General features: G+C 33.0%; 1 protein-coding gene across 1 annotated transcript; it reads right to left on the bottom strand.

The window, feature by feature from the left end:
• Positions 1–351: 351 nt before the first annotated feature.
• On the bottom strand, positions 352–1178 carry LOC140894444 (transcription factor JUNGBRUNNEN 1-like). The gene is made up of 2 exons (XM_073302951.1): positions 992–1178; positions 352–740 (listed from the first exon to the last, which is right to left on the bottom strand). Exons 1-2 carry the CDS (start codon positions 1176–1178, stop codon positions 352–354), a joined length of 576 nt encoding a protein of 191 aa, XP_073159052.1.
• Between the last annotated feature and the right edge of the window lie 206 nt (positions 1179–1384).

Here is a 1384-nt window from a genome sequence, read left to right as displayed (position 1 = left end):
TATTTTGAGAATGATTAGTTAGACTTAAGTTGGACTCGTTTTAGGAATATTATTTAAGTACATTGTCGAGAGAAATATTAAAGTTTTGAGTTCGGATTTATAGAGATTTATTTGGGAGATAGTGTTCACTATATTATATATAGAAAATCTAAGTCATGATTGTCAAAGTTTAAATTAGTTTGGGAATATTGAGTTATAAATTAACTTGATTGGGCTATAAAAATAAAAATAAAAAATTTAACTCTCTCGTATATTCTGAGTCATATATTAAGTCTCTTTGGATCATCATTTCTCATGCTATTTTAAAATAAAAATGTCTTAATTGCCTCAAAATTAGATCTCAGTACTGCGTTAATAAAAGACTAGAGCAATCGAATTGAACTGGTTACGCGTATATATAATTTTTCTCACAACTTCTTTGGTGAGATTTGTTTTAGAATCCAGTTTATAACTTGATCCATGGATTTTGTGGTCAGGGCCGGACGGGAGGCGGAACTCGTGCATCATCCAATCGGTCTTGTTGCCTTTGCCGGCTCTTCCGCGATAGTACACGAGGGATTTTTTCAGCCCAATTACGAAATTATCGCGGCCCGAAGAGTACACGGGCTTATCGATTCCTGTTGCTTTCCAGAACCCGGAACCAGTAATCACTCTGTTGGGTCTGATGCTATTCTTGTATTTTCTTCCTCTTTTGCAGAAGAAGTACCACTCCTTGTCCCCCACAGCCACATTGTTGAATTCTGAATTTCAAACAATATAATGCTTCATATGTTAATTAGACCAAAAAAACCATGAATATATGTTATTATCAATCAAAATTTCGAAACCAAAAATAATACTATACAATTTCAATTTCGAATCCATCATGTTGTAGCATGCTATTGATTTTCTTTACGTACATATGTTCCATTCCACACGGATCACTAATTGTCACTCCAAAATCAACAAATTAATTACCAAATACATGTCACGAATATCCATTAATACTTACTAGGAAGATCCCATGGATCGTATTTGTAGATGTCAACCTGTTTGATGAGTTCAATTCTCAAGGATTTGTTTTGGACTCTCCTTTGAAGATAAAATCCCACGAGCTCTTCATCTGTTGGATGGAATATGAAACCCGGAAGTGGAACATCTTGATATTCTTCCTTGCAAATATTACCCAAGCTGCTCATGTTTTAATTTCCACTGGGAACTTCTGAAACATCTACTACTAATAAATGCGGAAATTTTTTTTTTTAAATAATACTAAGTAAAATAGATGTACATACATGCCCATACATATATGCACAAAATAAACAGATTTAAAAATAACATAAATAAAATGCAACATTCTTACTTAAATAACCGAGTCAAACTTAAATAGAATACTGTCAAACAA

The sequence above is a fragment of the Henckelia pumila genome, chromosome 4, assembly GCF_033568475.1.
Source record: "Henckelia pumila isolate YLH828 chromosome 4, ASM3356847v2, whole genome shotgun sequence".
Lineage (NCBI taxonomy): Eukaryota > Viridiplantae > Streptophyta > Magnoliopsida > Lamiales > Gesneriaceae > Henckelia > Henckelia pumila.
The sequence above is the reverse complement of the archived record's forward strand: the minus strand, read 5'-3'. Positions and strand labels throughout refer to the sequence as shown.

What these genes read in the sequence shown, in the direction of transcription:
- LOC140894444 (XM_073302951.1), bottom strand. Translation starts at nt 1,178, where the DNA reads ATGAGCAGCTTGGGTAATATTTGCAAGGAAGAATATCAAGATGTTCCA. An exon ending in CGATCCATGGGATCTTCCTA is followed by an intron (nt 741 to 991) that starts GTAAGTATTAAT and finishes TTTGAAATTCAG; the next exon opens with AATTCAACAATGTGGCTGTG.